Source organism: Brassica napus, chromosome C2 (assembly GCF_020379485.1).
Source record: "Brassica napus cultivar Da-Ae chromosome C2, Da-Ae, whole genome shotgun sequence".
Classification (NCBI taxonomy): Eukaryota; Viridiplantae; Streptophyta; class Magnoliopsida; order Brassicales; family Brassicaceae; genus Brassica; species Brassica napus.
In genome coordinates, this window is record NC_063445.1 from 27703532 (window position 1) to 27724294 (window position 20763).

Here is a 20763-nt window from a genome sequence, read left to right on the forward strand (position 1 = left end):
TACACTTCATCAATAACCGGGGACCGGACCGGGTAAGTTAAATTCCGGTCAAGATGGTATATATATATATTCCTATTACGGATTGAAGAATACCAGAAATCTATAGAAAACAAGCACACAAGGTAAAAGATCATTTTAAGTGTAGTTTTAACAATCATATTCTTTGTTTATTCAGAATTCAAACACAGCGCAGTTTTAACAACCAGAGAACACGTCCATCTGCACAAGACTTATGCCTCTCTTGACGTTTTTTTATATATTGACATCTTCTATAGTTTCATTAGATGTGTGGTATTAATTGAAGTTGACGTGTTTAATATTGCACCAAAACTTTTTGACAATTGCACCAAAACTTGTCTGTATAAATACCGTTATGAGCTATTTATTTGCACAAAACAAAATTAGTAAGCTCAAGAATCTCCTCAATTTACTAGCAACCTATATATATCTCACCAACCTATATCTATCATTCTACTAGTAGTACTATTAAGCAAAATATTCAGTGCACCAAATCAAAATACTTAAATATATTACAAAAAATCCATGTAGATTTACTAATTCAATTTTCATATGTAAAAGCAATCAAGCTTTATGCATACTAGGTCGACACCCGCTACGCCGCGGAAAAATGTCTATAGGATTCTGTTATTTGATGCAACTAATAACATTTCATGCTTAGCTTTAAATATGTTGTTTTGTGATTTATCTTTCTTGGTTTTGGCACTTCTCTTTTTGGCACAAATTTAATAATTTACTTTTATTTAGAGTTGAAAGATGTCTTTGACAGTTTGGAGCAAAGACCATAAGGTCACGAAGCAATACTTAAAGAAACGGACAGATGTACTTAAAGACAAGATAATGATTTTGCTTTGCCATCTTAACGAAAAAAATGCAGCAGAGGAGTATATTTTCAATCCTCTGTTTTGTTCTCATAAGCTTTGCTATTGATTCTGTTTCAGCACAAAGATGTACTGACAGTGGGTACGTATTTCAGACAGATCGGTACTTACGCAAATTGCCGTCTCATTCTCTCTTATCTTCCTTCCAAGGTCACATCTTAAGAGGGTTTCCTCTTCAACGGTTCTAGCGGACAAGAGATAAACCATATCTACGCAATAAGAATGTGTTTGACAAAATCAACTTCAAACTCTAAGGAATATTCTGATTGTATTAAGATCAGTTTTGATGGTTTGATACAAAGTTTTACTAACCAAACAGAAGCTTATTCTGGCCAGTGATCCCACGCTTTGCTTTGTGCACTACTCCAACACTTCTTTATTAGGATCTGCAGATCTAGCCTGTCTATTTTGGCCACAAAAGCTATATTAGGCTGATGTGCAGCCTTGATATATTTCAGCAACATATACGGTTTTGATGCAATGCACACCTGATCTTTCCCCAGGTGATTGTGATATCTGTCTACGAGAAAGCGTAAGGCACTACCAGTCATGATGTGGTCAGAAGAAAGGAGTCCTTGTTATGCGGCAAAGCTGCCTTTTTAGGTGAGAATTGTATATATATTTCAAGACTTTTCATATTATTACGGTGGCTTCTCCTTCTCCCCTCCCCCTCTTCCTCCTCCTCCTCCTCCTCCTCCTAGACAATAATTTATCACAGAAAGAAATACTCTGCAAGCATCTTGAAGCAATTCATCAGCTTTGCAAAAGCATTTGCTTTCGGTAAGATTTATAAAGGAGTATGGTCACAATGTTCTCTAACAATAGAAGGGTGCATCAGCAATGACAGTGACAAAAAAATAAAGTGTTCAAGAAAGACTCACGGGATAAAGTCCTTCAAGAGATCTCTTGATAAAGCAGCAATTAACCTGTTAAAAGCAACAAACATTTTGCATGAAATTTCTATGTGTTACGGTTAACCACAGCAACTGAACGAGAATATTTCGTGGGACACAAATAAAATTGACAAATGAAGTGAGAATGAGCAGTAATTAGCAAACCTGAGAATGGCGTCCAGGGACAATCTTGCGTTCATTTGTAATCGAGCTTGTGAAGATTATTTCTTTTTGCTCAATAACCAAAGGCAAAGTCTGGTTAGACTTTAAGCTGGGTTGTATTTAAATAATTTGGCTAAAATCGGTTTGAAATTTTGGTTAATTCTTCAGAAATGGGATTACTTAAACAAAATTGAATTATTTAAAGTTTTTAAATCAAACTGAACCGAATTTATAATCGAACGCAAACCAAAAGCTGAAACCGAACCAAATTAATTAGTGTTAGAAAAGAAGAAAGTTCGAGAAAGTAAACAAATCGAGAAAAGACGCTTCTTCTCTCCTTCTTCTTCTTTCATCTCCGATTCAAAAACTCTCTCACTCTTTTGTTCATCACTTCCCATTGATCAAAGACCATCTTCGTTCGAACCATGAACCCAGATCCCGATTATCCACAGCTCCCCACCATCAGGATCCACCACCCTCTTTCCCCCCACCACCACCACTCCTCCTCCACCCCCTCCTCCGCTGATATCTTACTATTTTTGTGAGTTTTAGGATTTGTTATTAGTACAATTTAATCATTTTATGATGTATTTAGATGTATATATTGCATTAGAGTGTTCATTTGCATTTAACAGGGGTTAAAGTGCACTTTGAGAAGTTTAGGGCGAAATCGCAAGGTTATTCTTGCAAATTTCAGAGTTCGTTGCCGATTTGAGAACCATCAAGAGGCGAGGGACCATTCTGCAAATATGAGGGGCCTGTAATGTACAACTGAAAGTCGGGGGTTGATTTGAATGGATATCTTTGCAAATTCAAAAGGCTTAGGGCCAATGCGAGAAGAACCAAAAGGTTCAAGGATCAACTGTGCAAATAATTGAAAATCCACCATTGTAGAGTTCCCGAGCTTTTCAATCTGAAGATGACCGCGACGGTGAGAGGCAACGACTCCGGAGCTTCGGAACTGGCTGCCACGACTCGAGCTGAGGTCACGGCGGCGTTATCTGACGGCGAGTGAGGATTGCGAGAAGACGAACGATTCGGAGGAGGAACCATGGTGGCTAGGTGAGCACGGCCATGGTATGGGCGCCGAATCGACGATGGAGCTGAGCATGATGACCACGAGCTGATAGCAAAGACGCGCCGCAGGAGCTTGATTTCATGGCCGAGACTTCGGCTCAAGCTTGACTGAGCGAGGAACGCGGGCTGTAACCGTGGACCACCCCAGCTCCCACCGCCGGAGCCCGCCGCAAAATCGGAGTCGCAATCACCTCTCCGAAGAAAGCACCTACGCGGCCCAGCGGACGTGGATTACTACATCCACCCCGGAGATGTCGTCGTCCTCCTCCACGTCTCCCCCACCTCCGTCCTCTTCGGCATTACAAGGAGTTTCTTTTTTTCTATCTGGCAGAAGAAGAAAGTCACGTGGAGAGACAAAATGTTTTGATTGGTTTTCACAGTTTTTTCAGCTAATGACATGTCAATTTGTCAGTCATTTTAAAAGTTGAGGTGTCATGTTATAGAGAGAACCTTGGTCCATTATTGTGTTGATCTGTTGATTTTTAGAACAATATATATCGTAATCCATTCTACCTTTAGTATCCAGGACAATTAAGCCTAAAACTGAGCAAATACAATTCATCATATGCTTACCATCTGAATGGACACTGAACATCCCATTGCTTTTAGAATCGATGCATATATTTCCGCAGACTTGATTGCATATTTCTAGATTAATTATTCGATGTCTCATACAAAAGTTTGGGATGCATTGCCTTACGCAGTTATCTACTGCCTTTTTCAAAGAGAGGTGTGAACCAAAAACAACATCATGAACATACCAACGATGCATATTTTTTTCAACATTTGAGGCATAGATGCGGTGTGAACTGATTGATCTCAAGAATATTTGTCTTAATTGGATTCGGCTAGAAACTAAATAGTCATATAATGTTCTGAAGCCCATTAGAAAAATTTAGAAATTGTTTTTAAATGGACTCAAATTGTCACATGCATCATTTTAAGTGTAACAACACCAACAACCATTGGAATCCCCTGTGTATTCTCCCATCTGTAACCCTATTATCACTAGGATAACTTTTAGAATCCTTTGAAAATAATTGTTCCATATAAAAATATATTATGCTTTTAATAAACTAAGTATCAAATTAATTAGTAGTATACAAAATAATATTCTCAATTATTTCCTTAAATAAAAGCTACGAAATTACCTAATATGATTAACATATATATGACAATTAATGATTATGAATAATACATATTTAATAACAATTTTTGTATCATATCTATTTTTTGTTTGATTTTATATTATTAAAAAAAAAAATAATCACATTTAATCATATAATAAAAAATTTAGATTTTTTTCTTATATTTTATATTTTGAATTTTTTAAAACAATATAAACTACTAAAAATGGTAAGAGTCTCACATTGAAAATTTTGTGATCAAATTTTTAACTTTTTTGTTCAAATAATCATGAATCATATGAATATGAATTCTCATTAATAGATATTCATATATATATATATATATATATATATATATATTAATACATTTCAATTAAATTATATACTATATAAAAATATATAAATATGTTAATTTCAAAATTTGCATTGAAAAATTATTAAGATCTTAATATTTTATTTTGAACTTTGTATTGATAAATCTCACATTAAAAGTTGGGGAATTTGCCAAATATGACTCAAATCTTGACTTTGATTGAAAAAGTATACCCAAACTTTAATAGATGCAAAAGTAACTCAAAAGCCTTGTGAAATTACAGCCAACCCCTTGTGACCAAACAAAAAAACAGAACTCAATTTTACGAATATATCTCCGGAAAGTCTTCTGAGATATTGTACGTCGTCTAGACAACGTCCATGGGAGTTTTCTGGTATTGTTGATCTTAAAAATAATTTTAAAACTTTTTAAAAAAATATTTTGACAAATGAAAAATTAAAATCATGTAATTATAAACAGTTTTAAGTGATATAAATTAAGATATAACAAAATTGAATAGTTTTCAACATAGATGAATGAAAATAGTTAATCATGATATTCTTTGGCTTAAGGTTTGACAACATATGATGTAGTATTGTATGTATTCTTACGGTTAGATTTTGGAAAGCTTAAATGTTTTTTTGAAATATTAAAATTTTACCTATACGTGTTTATTTCTGTGTATAGTAAATAATTTTTAAGTTTAATTTAATTTTATGAAGTGTTTAGTTAGTTAATTTAGGGGTTATGTTTAAGGTTTAGACGACTAACAGGTAAGTCGTCTGGCGATTAGAAGACTTTTCTAAAAGTCTTCTAACTCCCGCTAAAAATACTTTAGTTTCCCGCTAAAAATATTTTAGATTCCCACTAAAAATATTAAAGTCTTCTGGGCGACTTACAAGTAAGTCGTCTAGGAATTCTTCTATTAAAGACGACTTACTTGAAAGTCTTCTGAATCGAAAATATATAACCTTATTGGAATTTTTGTCTCCATATATAAAGAAAAATTTACACATTATCTCTCCTCCTCTCAAATGGCTGCAACAAAAATGTTATGTTCCTCATTCTAAAACTCTCCAACATCTCTATAATCTCTTTGAACTTATAACCAAAATTTATGTCAATTTATTGTTTTTGTCTCATGTCTTTCTCACTAGTTTATCTTGTTTTGCAGGTTTTTAATCACATGGTTCCATCTTCCACTCATTTAAAGGTAGATCTATTAATTTTAGATATGTATTTTTTTGTGTTCTATAAAGGTAGATCTATCTAATCTTCCACTCATTTTCTATGTTTTTAAGCTATTTGAACGTTTTTTTATATGCTGGTTTCAGATTTGGGTTTGATATACATGTTTTTCATATCGGGAGGAGACTTTGGAAGACTTATGGGAAGTCTTCGGGAAGTCTTCTAGGAAGACTTCTTGGAAGTCTTCTCGGAAGACTTCTTGGAAGTCTTCTATCGCACTATATTTTAGAAGACTTCTGAGAAGACTTCCAATAAGTCTCCCAAAGTCTTCTAAAATATAATGTGCTAGAAGAAGTCGTCTGACGAAGTCATCTCACATGTCTCTTTTTCATAACAGATCTGAGCGCTTTGGTAAGTTTTTATGTCTGAAGATTTGGTAACCTCATGTTGTATAAAGTTCTTACCTTTTTCCCAAATTAAAACTCTCTAAACTCACTCTAATCTCTTTGACTTGAAAACACCAAACTTTATATGAATTTTTCATTTTTGTCTCATGTCTTTCTCACTAATCTATCTTTTTGTTGTAGGTTTTTAATCAGATGGTTCTCATCTTCCACTTGGATATGTACGTTGTGTGTTCTATAAAAGTATATCTATATAATCTTCCACTCATTTTCTCTGTTTTAAGTCATTTGAACATTTTTTTGATATGCACGTTTCTCAGATATGGGTTTGATATACATGTTTTTCAGATCTGGAGCAGACTTTGGAAGACTTATAGGAAGACTTCCCATAAGTCTTCCAAAATCTTCTAAAATATAATGTGCTAGAAGACTTCCAGTAAGTCTTCTGGAAGACTTCCAGTAAGTCTTCTGGAAGACTTCCAGTAAGTCTTCTGGAAGACTTCCAGTAAGTCTTCTGGAAGACTTCCTGGAAGTCTTCTGACAGAGTCTTCTTCTGTATCAAGTGGAGTCAAAGCTTGTCTTTGTAGAGGAATGATCTATAATAGTTTTGTTTGTGGTTTGTTTGTGATTTGCATGTGTACTCTTTTAGTTGTGATTTTTTTGTAAATTTGAAGAGGTATTAATAAAAAAAATTGGTAAATATGTTCATATTCTACAATATTATCTTGCCAAAATTACTTGACATAATTAAAGTTTATTGATATAACTTCAATAAAAAACACAATAACACAAAAATTAATCAAATTTAATACAACTGGGGGAGAAGAATTCTCAAGAAAACTTAGTCAAATTCACAACAGATAAACCATTACGTAAGTTCAAAGATAGAACACTTTCATTAGAAGTCTTCTGGGAAGTCTTCTCGGAAGACTTAAATTTAAAGCGGGAAATTGAAATATAAGCGGAAAATTAAAATTTAAGCAGGAAACTCAAAATTTTAAGTGAAAATTGAAATTTCAAATTTCTTGAAAGTTAAAAAGTATATCTTATGATCTAAGAAGACACATTAAACCATGTTACTTGATATTCTTGAAGTTACTTAACACTTATGAAAATAAAATAAACATATCTTAAAGTTACTTAATAAATTTTTGAAAAACTAACGTAGAAGACTTCCATGGAAGTCTTCTGGAAACATTAATACACATGTATGTCAGTAAACTCATAATTAAAACCAATTAAGTTATGAATTTCATTCAGAAGCTCAAATATCGACTAATTTACATGAATTAACAAAAAATATTTAAAAAGTCTTTATAGTTTAAGAGAAAATGAAAGTTTATTAAACATTGACGCATACGACTTCCACGGAGGTCGTTTGGTAGACTTCTAGGAAGTCGTCCATTTGGGTTAGTTTTTCAACTGATTTTAACCTAGGCGACTTACATGGAAGTCCTCCATCTTTTTTTATTAAAAAAAATTCGAGATGATTTCCATGTAAGTCGTCTAGGGTAAATGGGTTAGTTTTGCATTTGACCGGATTGTGTCAGAAATTTTACTTTTCATGTACGACTTACACATAAGTCATCCAGTAGAAAATTAAAAAATCAATATTTTGTTATACCATGTTTTGTATTTTGTAAAAAATATTGATTTTTTAATTTTCAATTAGACGACTTATAGGTAAATCGTCCAGGAAAAGTCAAATTTCTGACACAATCTGGTCAAATGCAAAACTAACTCGTTTACCCTAGACGACTTACATCGAACTCGTCTCGAATTTCTTTTTTAACAAACAAAGATGGATGACTTCCATGTAAGGTGTCTCTAAAAACACATTTAAAAGTCAATTGTAAAACTAACATATGAATTGACCAGAAAACTTCCATGTAAGTCGTCTACAGCCAGAAGACTTACCTGGAAGTCGTCTGGGCGAGCAGATCTGGAAAAAAAAACTGATTTCATAGTTTCAACCAGTGAGATAACTTGTTTAGCACACATTAGTCTTCTTCAAGCACCCAAAATCTCAAACAAAAGTTACCCACCAAGAATCGTAAGCTTCAATGGCTCTATGAACCATAAAAAAAATTTAAAATCAAAATCTTGGGGGTTTTTTTGGATGAATATGGAGAGAAAGTGAAAAAATGTTGTTTTAAGTTCATAAGAATTGAGAAAGAAGAACTGTAAATCGATTTGAGGTGCATTAAGAGCTTCAAATTGGTTATTCATGGTGGTTTGTGTATTGATGGCAATGACAATCTTCTAAATACTTGAAGATTGTGAGGTTGAGAGTGTAAAAATGTCATTTTCGGGGAAAAACAATTAATGGAATTTTCGTGAATAATCTGAACTTGTGGGATGAATAGGGCAAATGAAATGTCCAAAAAAAACATAGGTTAGTATTGTGGTTGACTTTGAGTTTTGAGTCAATTTTGCAAAAAGCCCTTAAAAGTTTTGTGATTTAAATTTTTGTTACAACAAATATACAAATGTTAATAAAATCAAATGAGTATGTCAATAATATATATTTATATTAAACTATATATATATGTCAATATCACTAAATTTTAATTATATATCATATAAAGTAAATAAATGTGTGTTTTGATTTATTTGCCAAAAACATGACTGTAAATAAACAAAAAGTATTGATTTTGATTTATGTGTTTACTCTAATGTATATACTTTTATGTATACAAATTATTATTTAAATATGTGGTTTTTAATATGTTATTTGATCCTGACAATCCCAGAAATATATTTCTTCAAATCGAAGTGATTTTTAATATTAGAAGCACTATATATATATATATATATATTATTTCATTTAGATTAAATATTTTAGTCTTGATTTTTATTCCTAAAAATCTTTTAATGAAATATCATGACAAGATTCCAATCACCCGCTTTTGAGTTTGTTCGAAGAATGAGATATTTGATCATTTGTCTAATATTTGTTTCTTCCTAATACCCTATCTCACTATCATATTCTTTATCGAATACCCTATCTCACTATCATATTCTTTATCGATATACTCTTATATAATTCACCGAATTCACAAAAGAAGTTAAAAAATTACAAAACTCATATCAATGAAACTGAAACGAGAACGAAAACACAATTTTATAGAAGTAGAAAATAATTGAGAGCAGAAAACCTAATCCACTTTCGTTATTTTAAATCGATGTTACCTATCTGATTTTTTTAATTTGTGCCAGCCGCAAAACTTAATTTTATTTTGTGCATATGAAGTCATAAAAATAATTAAAATGAGTTGTACTACGTTAAATCTTCAACACCGATGATACATTTTAGAGACTAACATTTTTATTCGTCATTTTACAGTCGTTAAAAATTGTAGTGTTTCAAAACGTTAAAACTAGTTTTCATTTAAATTTTACACAAATATACATATATATATAGTATGTGTGTACTACATATAGTCTATATGCAATATTAGATCATTTAGTATTGAATTATTTATGCATAAATAACGTAAGAATCGTGCTAAGTTTACGTCCTTAAGTTTAATTTTTGATACAAAAATTAGAAATAAATTCCTAAGTTCGTTTGTTGGACCATTTATTTTAGGATATTATAAAAAACTAAACTGATGATAAAAATGTGAACGACATGATAGATAGGCAACTAAAAGTAGACGCAGCATGTGGAATTGTGGTTGATGAATATGGATCTTAATGACTATTCTAGACCAATGTGTAACAAACAAGGCTTACAAATATAAGGGACATGTATAGTGTATACATTATACATCAATAACATAATACATACTTGCGTATATAATTTCAAAACACAAGCTAACAAGTAGTCATGCATATATATGAGAAACCCTCCAACGCATAAGCTTACAAACCTGTCATGTAAATACCCATCTCGTGTCTCTCTTTTTTGTGAAACCTACTTTGTTGTTTTCTTTTGTAACTGGGATATATATACTTATTGTATTATTGTGAAGCTTAAACATATCCCTCAAGCATGTAAGAGACTATAAGGTTGTGACTATAGCGCAAATAATAAAGGTGAAACATTATTACTCCAGTTTAAACTGAGAAATTGCCGGTCAAGTGAAATTTATTTATCTAACATTTACTCTAGTTTTTTTTTTTTTTTTTTGTCATCCTAACATTTACTCTAGTTATTATTTAAACAAAAGAAAACTCACACCTATTATCTTGCTAGTTTTTATGAAAGTAACTTCTTCTTTCTTTCTTTTTTGTGTAAAGTAACTTCTTCTTCTTTTTTGCTTTTTACTCTTTTTCATTTTTTTGTTTCTTTCCACTTCCACTTTTTACCAATCACACTCTAAATCCTAGTCAATCAAAATACGAATAAACCAATAGTAACAGACGCTAATGATGCCAATGAAAACACTACAAGAAAACAGGGGAATTCTGATGGCCGAAATCGTCAGAAATTCGTCGGAATAGACCGATTCCGACGAATTTCTGACGAACCAATTCGTCGGTATCTTTTTGTCGGAAAAAAATATTCGTCGGAATTTCGTCAGACCCTCCGACGACTTTCTGACGAATACCGAGAAACGTCATTCTAACGAACTTCCGACGATATTCCGATGCGGACACACGAGACCAGAGTTCATCGGAAAAACTATATACCGACGGAGAACGTTCCTCGGACTATTCCGACGAACGTAGTCCTCGGAAAATTCCGAGGAAGATACCGACGGACAAGGGTTCGTCGGAATTTTTCGAGGAATCCTCTCCGTCGGTATTTTCTGACGAACCATAGTCCGTCGGTATATTCCGACGCCCACAATTCGTCGGAATATATCAATTTTAGAAACGAATTATTTTTGCATTTTTATATATTTTTTTATATTAAAAATTAATTAATAAATAAATAAAATCTGAAATATAAAACTAATAATATTATAGAATTTAAATTCATACAAACCGAAATAGAAAAAAAACATTCAGAAAGTTTAAAATTCATACAAACCGAAATAGAAAAAAAAAACATTCAGAAAGTTTTAAAAAGCAGAAAAAAACTAAGAACTCGAAGACATCAAACGATCTAACTTCTGCATTATCTCGGTGTTGAACTTCTTCTGGGATGCCAGCTCAGCAAGGATAGTGGCATTCTCCGAACGGATAGTGGCATTCTCAGAAAGGATAGTGGTGTTCTGCTCCTCCAATGCCCCAATCCGTTCATCTTTGTCATGTAGCTCCTCGAGAATCATGGGATCGGTATACGGAGCTTGCGAAGAAGATGCTGGATACGAAGAAGCACGGCGGGCCAACCCAACTAAACGGCCTCCTTTCCTTTTAGGAACCGCCTACAAAAATATTTAAAGTTAGTAAATAGGGACAAGTTAGTAATCGACATTATAAAAAAAATATATTAATAAAAAAAATTACCTTTTCAACCATCTCATTTATTTGCAATAGAGACAAGTTGGTTGAAGCTCCCGTAGAATCGCCGTCATCAGAGAGAGGCTGAGATTGAGATGCTATTTCAGCTTCCACCAAATCAACGACACCTTTGATCACGAGGACCTGAATTTGACCCGTCTTCTTGTTAGTGTGAGCCACCTTAATGAGTTGAAGACGATCAACGGGATTACCGTCATTTGCTTCGATCTAAAAAACCGCCATTATTAGCCAAGGAATATATAAAATATTTATTTAAAAAATATAAAGATAAATAATAATAAAAAACTTACAAGTTCATCCTCCTTAGTAGACATAGAGCAAGCGCCGAGGTTGTGCACATACATACCTTTCCCGCCACGATCGCTCTTCCGGTTCTTGGAGTTCCTAGAAGACGTCTCTGCAGTTTTTTCCTTCTCCCAATGAGCTATCAACTGCTCCCACACCGTCCCGTTGATGAACCGTGGCCTCTTGTTCTTCTGCCAAACTGTCTTCCACGCGTTCATCTGCTTCATATAAGAGTCCATGGCCTTTTCGTTGAATTTCTTACGGACTGTTTCCGTGAGATCGGAGTGCTAGTTGAACTCTTGCTACAAAACAAACATAATTTAATAAGTAAATATATTTAAAAAAATGTAAATACTTTAAAAAAATGAAGAGTTACTACCGCAAACTGACGAAACCACAACTCTTGTTCGTCGGAAGGGATCACACTCCACTTTGAATATCCAAAACGGAGCATGGAGTACATCATCTGGTTGATGCTCTTGCTAATGTCATTTCTCGACTTGGTGAACCTTTAAAAAAATACAAGTTAGCAAGTTAATTAATGGAAAAAAACATAATGCTACAAATAAAAAAAATACTAACCAGGTGCTATGTCCTCGTCGTGGGTTGGGTTGGAGAACCGGTAGATGCTCTCGACCTGGTTGTTGAACCAATAGTTTTCCATGCTTTCCAAATGGGCAGAAACCATCAGCAGATAATCCAAGACAAACATTTATTCTCTCTTCCGCAAATTCTGGATATGTTGACTGGAAATGTTTCCAAGCCTTCACATCTGAAGGATGTCTAATCTCACCATTTGTGGAATGCTCTGCATGCCATCTCATTGCTTTTGCTGTGCGCTCACACTGATACAACCTCTTCAATCTTTCTGTCAAAGGCAAATACCACATTCTTTTGAACGGGATCGGAACTCTTCCCCTCGTCTCCTGATAACGAGGTTTCCCACAAAATTTGCATACATTCCGTGTCTCATCCGCTCTCCAGTAGATCATGCAGTTGTCAATACATACATCTATCACTTCGTACGGTAGTTGAAGACCGGCAACAAGTTTCTGAACCTCGTAGTATGAACCCGGTGCAAGGTTATCCTCAGGTAGAATACCTTTGACAAAATCAGTAATCGCATCCATACATTCTTCAGCCAAATTATAGTCTGTCTTAATACCCATTAATCTAGTTGCAGATGATAAGGCTGAATGACCATCTCTACAATTTTGATACAAAGGCTGTTTTCCTGCATCCAACATGTCAAAAAATCTCCTAGATTCGGGACTTGGTTCTTCCACTCAATAATGATCATGTACCATCTGCTCAGTACCTACACCATAATCTATATCCGTTCTAGATTCTTCTAACCTAATATCAGGCTGAAGTTCACTAACAAGCTGAGGTTCGCTAGTACTACCATATTCATAACCAGTTTCCCCATGAAGGTACCAAACTTTATAATTACGTGAAAACCCTTTCATATACAAATGAGTCCAAACATCAAATTCTTTTATAACCTTATTATTATTGCAAGTAGAGCAGAGACATCTTAACATACCACTTTTTGCATCCGGTTGCTGTTGAACAAGCCTCATGAATTCTTCAATCCCTTGAACGTATTCTTTCGTAAGCAAATTGGTGTTGGGATCCAAATGAGGTTTATCCATCCACGAACGATAATAAACTTCTGAAGACATGATTTTCACGGAATTGTTATGACTAAAGAGAATGAAGAGAGAATGAAGTGTGAATGAGTTGAATGAGGAGGGGTTGTATTTATAGGAAATTGCTTACAGCCATCCGACGACTTTCCGACGAAATTTCGACGGATGTAAAGCAGTCCGTCGGAATACCGTCGGTATTTTATAATCTCAAACGGCTATACAACGGTCATATATATTTGTCGGCAACGGTCACATGGTTCGTCGGAAATTCGTCGGAAAATTCCGACGGAATACCGACGACGGTAACGGTTATATCTGTTAATCGGAATGTCGTCGGAAGTTCGTCAGTATATTCCGACGAATTTCCGACGACTACAACGGTTACATGTTTTATCGGAATGTCGTCGAAAAGTCGTCGGAAAATTCCGACGAGCCATGTTTCGTCGGAATTCCGTCGGAAATGGCCGACGGAATTTCGACGACTTCAAATTTTTGGTTTTCGTCGGAAATTGGTCGGATATCCGTCACAAACGTCCGACGACATTGAAGTCCGTCGGAACCTCCTTCGAAATTCGGCGTGTTTTCTTGTAGTGAAAGATAAAACGAAACCATTTGAAATTCGCATGTGAAATGTAGCTTTTACTCTGAAAACTAGGGTGTATAAAAAGGTTAAAAATATGACGATATCGAAGATGATTTTTTCTTTCAACGAGACCCCACGCACGTGCAAGTGTTATCCACACGCTTTTTTGCCATTCATTATCTCACTTTCTTTGTGTTTTTTTTTGCTAACATTTGGTGCATTATATTAAAAGGTGGCAAGAGTTTATTAGGCCATTTTTATCGCCTTTCTTTTAGCGTTTCTTAAGTGAGAGAGGGCCCATAAATACTTTAAAACATCTCCAAAAGTCTCCAAATAAGAGACAGTGATTGCTTGGTTCTTCAACTGTTCGCGGGCCCCACTGACTTGTGACGGTCCGCGATTGGTCTATTTTCAATTTTTTTTTTAATCTGATAAAAAAATAAAAATAAAAAATAAAAAAAAATAAGAATCCCTAGTAGGGGTTTAGGGATAAAGATGCCCTTACAAACACTCTAGTGCTTTCACATTAGTAAAACCCCAAAATAAAACCCTATGATGAGAATCAAATGAGTAACGTGATGACATGGACGGATCTAAGCCCGGGAGAGCAAAGGTAAAGTGATGGGAGACTGAAGATGGCCAATTGGGCTTGAAGCACGTAGTGAAATATTGAGAAAGTGTATGGATGGTCCAACAAGACCAGTTTTCTCTTTACGAGAAATTGAAGAGGTGTAGTAGGTGAGCACGAAGCTTGACTGAACAACGATCGTCCCTTTCAAACTGAAGCAAACCACAGTTGATGGTGGTGCTGGATAAGTCGCCGTTGATATCCATGAAAGAAGAGATCATGTTTTTGATCACCGCTTTAATTGATGAAAGAATGGCAGAGGAGGAGCGATAAACTTTTCGGTGGAGCCTGTTGTTGCGTTCTCTCCAAAGCTCATAGATTGAAGCCTGCCAAGCCAGAGTTATCAGAAACCGCAGATAGCGATCCCCATTCAAATTTATCAAAGCTTCAAGAGTATCATTTCAAGAGTTTGACGGCAAGAGAAGATTGAGATTTCTAGCAAGTGTGCCCCAAACTGAGAAGGAGTAATCAAGCAGAAGAAGAGATGATCCCTTGACTCCGGTTCACGATTACAAAGTAGGCAAGTAGGATCAGATTGAAGGCCCCAGCTTATCAAACGATTTCTAGTTGGGCAACGATCAAGAATAAAAAGCCAGGTCGGAGTTTTGAATTTAGGAATACCCTTTTTTTGCCGGACTAAGTTTTTCCATGGAACTTCCAGCTGCTTCTGTTCTCACTTTCTTTGTTCATTAGCAGAAAGTTCAGTTCACTCATAGATTTGCACTCTCTTTCGCAATCGTACGCGAAGGTTGAGCACAACGCCAGAACGTGTTCATCTTGATTTTTTTGTGTCTTGTCGTATTCTTACTTTTCTAGAAATTGATCAAACACTCTTTCTTTTAGTTGTGTAAAAATAAATCCGTTGTCTATTAATGATTTAAAGTGTGTTCTTGTCGGTTTTTAATATAAAAATTACAGTCTTCCTAAGTACTATACTCTTTTATCTAAAATCATTTTAGTTCTTTTTCTCTAGAACTGTTTAAATATTGGGTTTCTAACTTTTTTTAATCTGTTTTTTTTAACTTATTTTTAAATATATATATATATATATATATAAGTATATAACCCATTTGTGTTAAAAAAAGACTATTCATAATCTTGATTTTGGGAATATCATGTGCGAAAACATACCACAAACAGTGTATGCTTAGTAAAAATAATAACAATCGTTAAATAGACTTTATTTTATATTCTTAGAATTACATTCAAGAAGATGTATGTCTTCTTTATACATTTAGTCAATAGAATATAGCTTACATTCCAATCTTTTTTTGTAAATTTTCAAGCTTATGATCAATAAATTTGATATTCAATAAAAAAACGTATTTGTCAGGTAAGCAGTATTATTTGATCATTGTATAGATATTTGTTGATTTATAATGATTAGATCCATACTGAATAGCATCTTCATATAATTTTTGTATATTGTTTATAACAAAAGGAATACCCACCACCACCAACAACAAAATAATAGAAAATGTTTTTTCTTCTCCAAACATTGCCAGCATTTGTCCTTTTCCTAGTTAACTTCTTGTTTTGTAATATCTCACTGCAATACAACAAAATTAGGTTAAATATATATTCAGTGGAAAGGTTATGATAACAATACATATTTTATCATATCGTATCCGGTCATATTGTTTTTTTGTACTTTTTGATGTCTATATCTTTAGCAGGTTAGAAAATGGCAGAATGTCGACCCGACTTACCATGACATTGATTGGAGTATGGAAGCTAGAAAGCTAGTCAAAAAGGCAGCATATAAGATTTGGAATCCATAAAAAGCGTTTATAGTGATAAATTTTGACGTATTATTCAAAAAGAAAAAAAGTCGACACTCTGAGACCTGACTCCTTATTTTCCATTTCAATAAAATGTTGAAATCCTATGAAATTATTTGACAATTTTGTTAACAATAAAAATTAAAAGATAGATTTTAAATTTACTAAGTTAACACAAAAGTTTGTGAATCTATTTTTGATAGATTAGCTTGAAAATGTGTGTTTTGATTGAAAGAATAACTTCATTATTGGATAGTACCCAATAATAAGTGGGTAGTCAAATGTCTCCATCTTGCAAAATCAACACAAATGTTAGGTTTCTGTTAAACCAGATTGTGAGCTTATTCCTACTTAATTATTGCGAGCTGAAATGATATTCGATCCCTTTAATTTTGTTGTTGTTGCTGTTGTATAACTTATACCTTAATTAAACCCTAAAGAAAACTAGTTGACATCGCGAACCCTAACAAGAGCAATGTATTACGTACTCAGTTTTATTTCTTTCAAGTCTTGAAATCGGTTGAGTCTAACCAACCACTGAATAAATTGTAATGGCCAACCAATAATCGTAAAAAGGCTGCCTAAGTCCTAACTCCTAAGTTCCTAACACACTGACACTGCCTGCCATAGCCTTTTTGCCTCCTTTTCTTATCCTTTTTTGAAGGCCGAAACTTTTTCTTTTATGGTGATCCTAATTTGGCGATGGATTTATTTGGCGATCACTCGTAATAAGTTATTAAATCTTCTCATCTATTCTTGATTGCCTCAAAGATGATATATTGCATTTGTTAAAGAAGCTCTCTGAATATTGCCCCATAAAACTACTATAAATTCATTTATGCATCATATCTTATAATGTTTAATTTATAAGTTAAATTATGCATTTACATAATCTGATTAGTGGTCATCACCTGACGAAAACGAATGTGACTAGTCTCTTTATGTAAAAAAATCTTTAGCGAGTAGATGAACTTGTTTGTGGAAAGATAGAGATCAAACACAAACACACTGGAAAATTACACGATCTATGGAAGAACATTAATTAATAATAGGGTTGGCCTAATCAAGATAGCCATCACACCTTAACTAAGGAAACAAAAACCCCAATTTACCAATACAACTCAACATGAGAAATAAACAAACCCGACGTGAAAAGATTATTGTCGTCAGACAATTACAAAGAGATGTGATTTTCAGTAATTATAGTAACTTATATATATTCCAGCTTGAAACAAAAACTCCCTTAGATGAAACCCTCGTTCTAGAAGGTCTTGAATGGCCAATACGTAAATATCAAGGCTAAGGCTTGCGAGGTGGGCATTGGTAGCATTTGGTGAATAGACCAAAAGTGTCGATCTGACGAACAAAATTGACCATACTTGCCCATCCTCCGAACCCGAACCCAACGACAAACACCCAAACCACAACAAATATGTTGATGCAGTAAGTACCCATCCATCCTCCCAGCACTCGTGGCGGTCTCTCCACTGCGTTCTGTTCACGATATATGAAAATATAAAATAAGTAGATGGTTTAACCCAAAAAAATAATTATTAGATGTATTAAGACCATCTTCAATCAACGGAGACTTTAGTAGAGTATTTCAACATTTTATTTAATAAAAAGAAGAAAAGAATGTCAAATGATTCTCTCCATTGTTTTAACTTTAAAGAGATTTGTTAGAAGCACACATACCATGTATCACTTTATAATTGGTTTAACTTTTTATTTAATTATGTTAGAATTATTGTTATTATATTTTATAAGATACCAAAACACCATATAATATTTTCACACAAATTAAATTGGTCTAACACATCTTTTATTTTTCTATATTATATAAAGTAATAAATAGTCGTCGAAATGTGAAACAACAAAATTTCTAAATTAGATTCTCTAAACAATGTTTGTTAGGAATCTAGTATCTCTTATGAAAATAAAAAGGAATATGTGAAAAAGGAAAAAGATCTAACCTCTCTGGAAGGGGCAGGAGCAAAAGTAAGCATGTGAGCCAAAGCAGGGATGATGTAGACAGTGAAGCTGACAAGGAGAGATCCGACCGCAGAATTGATTGGTCCGAAAAAGGGGAAGATGATGGCTAAGAACCATATGGGTAAAACCACTGGTAACCTAGCCATGGCTCTTTTGAACATGCTCTTAGTCTCATGCACACCTATCAGTTTCTCCCACACAAAATATAACGGTGTAGACGCAAAGCCAAACGTTATAAACTGATGGATAAGCATAAGGATCACCGCGGTGTCTCTGAAACCGGACTTCGGGAGTAGAGAGAGTGCATTGGAATGAGTTAGCAACTGATCGCCAAACGCCCAGTAAACCGCAGTCGCAGAAGGTAGCGTTAGCGTTAATACGTATATAGTTGCTAGTAGATATATCGCCTTGAACTTTTGCGGCTTCCACATGGCATGCATTATCTCCCTATTTACATCATTTTCGATACATAATTTAATTAACAAAGCATATAGCAACCTTTTAATATAAGAAAAAAAATGCTTACACAGTGACGGCATGACCACCAAAGGTGTAGAGAATGTTGGTGGCTCCGGTAAAGTAGAGAACCATTGTGGTTGGACCCGAGTGTTTAACATCCTCAGCCTTTTATACATTAAAAAGGTTCAAAGTAAATAACAACCAGACCAGGTGACTAGAATTTCACAAACTAATTAAACATGATTTTGTTCTTAATCACAAGACCTGGCCGTGAAGGAGAGAAGCAATGGTGAGGTACCAAGAAGTGTAAGTGGTCATAGCGAGTCCCAGGAATGACCAGATTCTATAGTTATGGAACGAAGGAATAAAAACAGTTGTCGCACAACACGCTCCAAATATGTATGTCCATGTCCTCTTGTCCAATTTATCATTGATATAATATATATTGCTGCAGATGATTCAATACTATTATGTAAATATTAATTGTGTCCAAAGTCAAAAAGGGAATAATTTTATATGATAATAAATAACTAAAAAGAAAGAAAGAATTATATTAATTTACCTTGCACAAGCAATGAGTTGAATAACGGATCCAAAGAGAAGAAAAGTGCAATTAAAGATCAGTCCAATGTTCCTCCAGTGTTTCCCCAGCAATCCATCCAACACCTCAAACCACTTTTCAAGGAAATTAAAACTAAAATTAGCAACAACAAAAACAATATAACTGATTTTTTTTATCAAAAACAATAGAATTGTAATTTTATCATAACAAGTTAGTGAAATACCTGAATAACGTGATTACGGAAATCGAATTTTTCTCGTTCTTTACGAGTTCGATACTCAACGTATAGAACACTAATGAGATAAGCAGTCCAGCTTCCCATTAATCCATAAAAGAGTTGAAACAAGATTCCCGACATCATCCCAAGTTGCGAGAACGAGTATGGTAATGTCAACAGTACTTGTGCCACCTGTGTGTTACAAGTTAGAGACGATGAATAAATACATGTATTATACTATGGATAATACTATAGTTACCTGGTTTGAAGCACAGCTAAACCAAGCATCATAGACAGAACCTCCATGCCAGAAGAAGTTAGAGAGCTTTGTCTTAGTTGAAGAAATGTTGTTACTGTTACTTGTGTTTGATTCTTCTTCTCTCTCCATTTCTAAGTAGTTCCCAGCGATCACTGTCTCTATCTTCTCTGCCGCCATGATCACTTCTTCTTCTTCTTCTTCACTCAGTTTCTTAGCTTCTCTCTTCCACTCTTTAAATAGAGTTGAAGGCTTAGGTATGATATGATTGGTTGGTGAGCGAGTTATGTCACCTGATTGTGACTGTTACTGTATTCGGCGAGCGTGGATTGGTTATTTTAATGGGCTTGACTTGATAGTTGGGCTTATGGGCCATATCTCTTGAGCACTACACGAGCGGGTAGGCCCACTTTAGGATTGTTAATTATATTTTGACCCTGATAATATGCAAAAAGAGGGTACACTAATTATAAAGTTTTGCAAATTAAAGAGAGACTAGACTAATTATAAGTTGATAATATAGAAGCGACGACAATGATGGTTTGTTTCTTCTTTTTAAAGAAAGGATGTATTAACAATTATTTTCAGTCATGATGATTGTAACAACTAGAACAATGAATAAAACATATTGGTCCTTTGGGAGTAAGGAAGGAGGATACCGATCTATATCTATAACAATAATCAATTATATTTCTAAGTTTTCATGTTTTGTCCGATTATATTGTATAGCTGTTAATTGGAACTTGAAAAATCCATAAAACCATGCCCTTGTCTAGCGTATATCGTACCACACATATCCAAAAGCTTGAGTTTGACGTAGAAATTATAGTAAAAATGTAAGAAAACGTGATTTGTGAGGTTAATCGAGGA

General features: G+C 34.2%; 1 protein-coding gene across 1 annotated transcript; it reads right to left on the minus strand.

The window, feature by feature from the left end:
- Positions 1-17433: 17433 nt before the first annotated feature.
- LOC106397258 (auxin transporter-like protein 3) lies at positions 17434-20113 on the minus strand. The gene is made up of 7 exons (XM_013837843.3): positions 19897-20113; positions 19644-19829; positions 19421-19533; positions 19123-19306; positions 18926-19023; positions 18381-18846; positions 17434-17901 (listed from the first exon to the last, which is right to left on the minus strand). The coding sequence occupies exons 1-7, from the start codon at positions 20071-20073 to the stop codon at positions 17707-17709; spliced, it is 1419 nt and encodes a 472-aa protein (XP_013693297.2). The 5' UTR covers positions 20074-20113; the 3' UTR covers positions 17434-17706.
- Between the last annotated feature and the right edge of the window lie 650 nt (positions 20114-20763).

Excerpts from the sequence above, each read along its gene's own strand:
- LOC106397258 (XM_013837843.3), bottom strand. The coding sequence starts at position 20,073 with ATGGCGGCAGAGAAGATAGAGACAGTGATCGCTGGGAACTACTTAGAA. Across the intron at positions 19,024-19,122 it reads CTTCTCTCCTTCACGGCCAG|GCTGAGGATGTTAAACACTC; the intron begins GTCTTGTGATTA and ends AATGTATAAAAG. Across the intron at positions 17,902-18,380 it reads CTCCTGCCCCTTCCAGAGAG|AACGCAGTGGAGAGACCGCC; the intron begins GTTAGATCTTTT and ends TATCGTGAACAG.